Source organism: Aptenodytes forsteri, unplaced genomic scaffold, assembly GCF_000699145.1.
Source record: "Aptenodytes forsteri isolate BGI_AS27 unplaced genomic scaffold, ASM69914v1 Scaffold61, whole genome shotgun sequence".
NCBI classification, from domain to species: domain Eukaryota; kingdom Metazoa; phylum Chordata; class Aves; order Sphenisciformes; family Spheniscidae; genus Aptenodytes; species Aptenodytes forsteri.
The window spans coordinates 666,294-666,961 of NW_008794443.1; the positions used below are offsets into that span (position 1 = coordinate 666,294).

Sequence of the window (668 nt, forward strand, 5' to 3'; positions counted from 1 at the left end):
TAAGCGAGCTGCACGCTATTAGCTATATGCTATATAAGCGAGCTGCACGCTATATAAGTGCTACCTGCTATATAAGCGAGCTGCACGCTATATGAGCTATATGCTATATAAGCGAGCTGCATGCTATATAAGCGCTACATGCTATATAAGCGAGCTGCACGCTATATGAGCTATATGCTATATAAGCGAGCTGCATGCTATATAAGCGCTACATGCTATATAAGCGAGCTGCACGCTATATGAGCGCGCTACCTGCTATATAAGCGAGCTGCACGCTGTATAAGCGAGCCGCACGCTGTATAAGCGAGCCGCACGCTATATGAGAGCCACGCGCTATACGAGAGCCGCACGCGCGACACGAGAGCCGCGCTACGCAAGTTCCCGTAAGAGACCTGGAGAAACTCCCCCAAGCCGAACCCCTAAAGCCCGCACTAGTTCCTATAAGTGAACCAAACCCCAGCCTCCACCCTCCTGTCTATAGGGGAACCCGAGCCCGAAACACCTAAACACCGCAGGACCCCAGCAGAGACCCACCCTCCACCCTTTTCTATAGGGGAGCCGGGCAGCACCCCAAAATCGAACCCTAAAACACCCATTATTTTCTAGAAGAGACGCAGAAATTTGCCCCAAACACCTATATACACTACACTTTTTCCTATAAGACCCCC

General features: G+C 50.7%; 1 protein-coding gene across 1 annotated transcript in view; it reads left to right on the forward strand.

Moving 5' to 3' along the window:
• CROCC (ciliary rootlet coiled-coil, rootletin) overlaps nt 1-387 on the forward strand; it is a 26,511-nt gene extending 26,124 nt beyond the window's left edge. The window contains exon 9 of the mRNA XM_019474712.1: nt 305-387. Coding sequence (XP_019330257.1) covers nt 305-387 — 83 coding nt within the window. The remainder of the gene's footprint in view (nt 1-304) is intronic.
• Nucleotides 388-668: the final 281 nt, after the last annotated feature.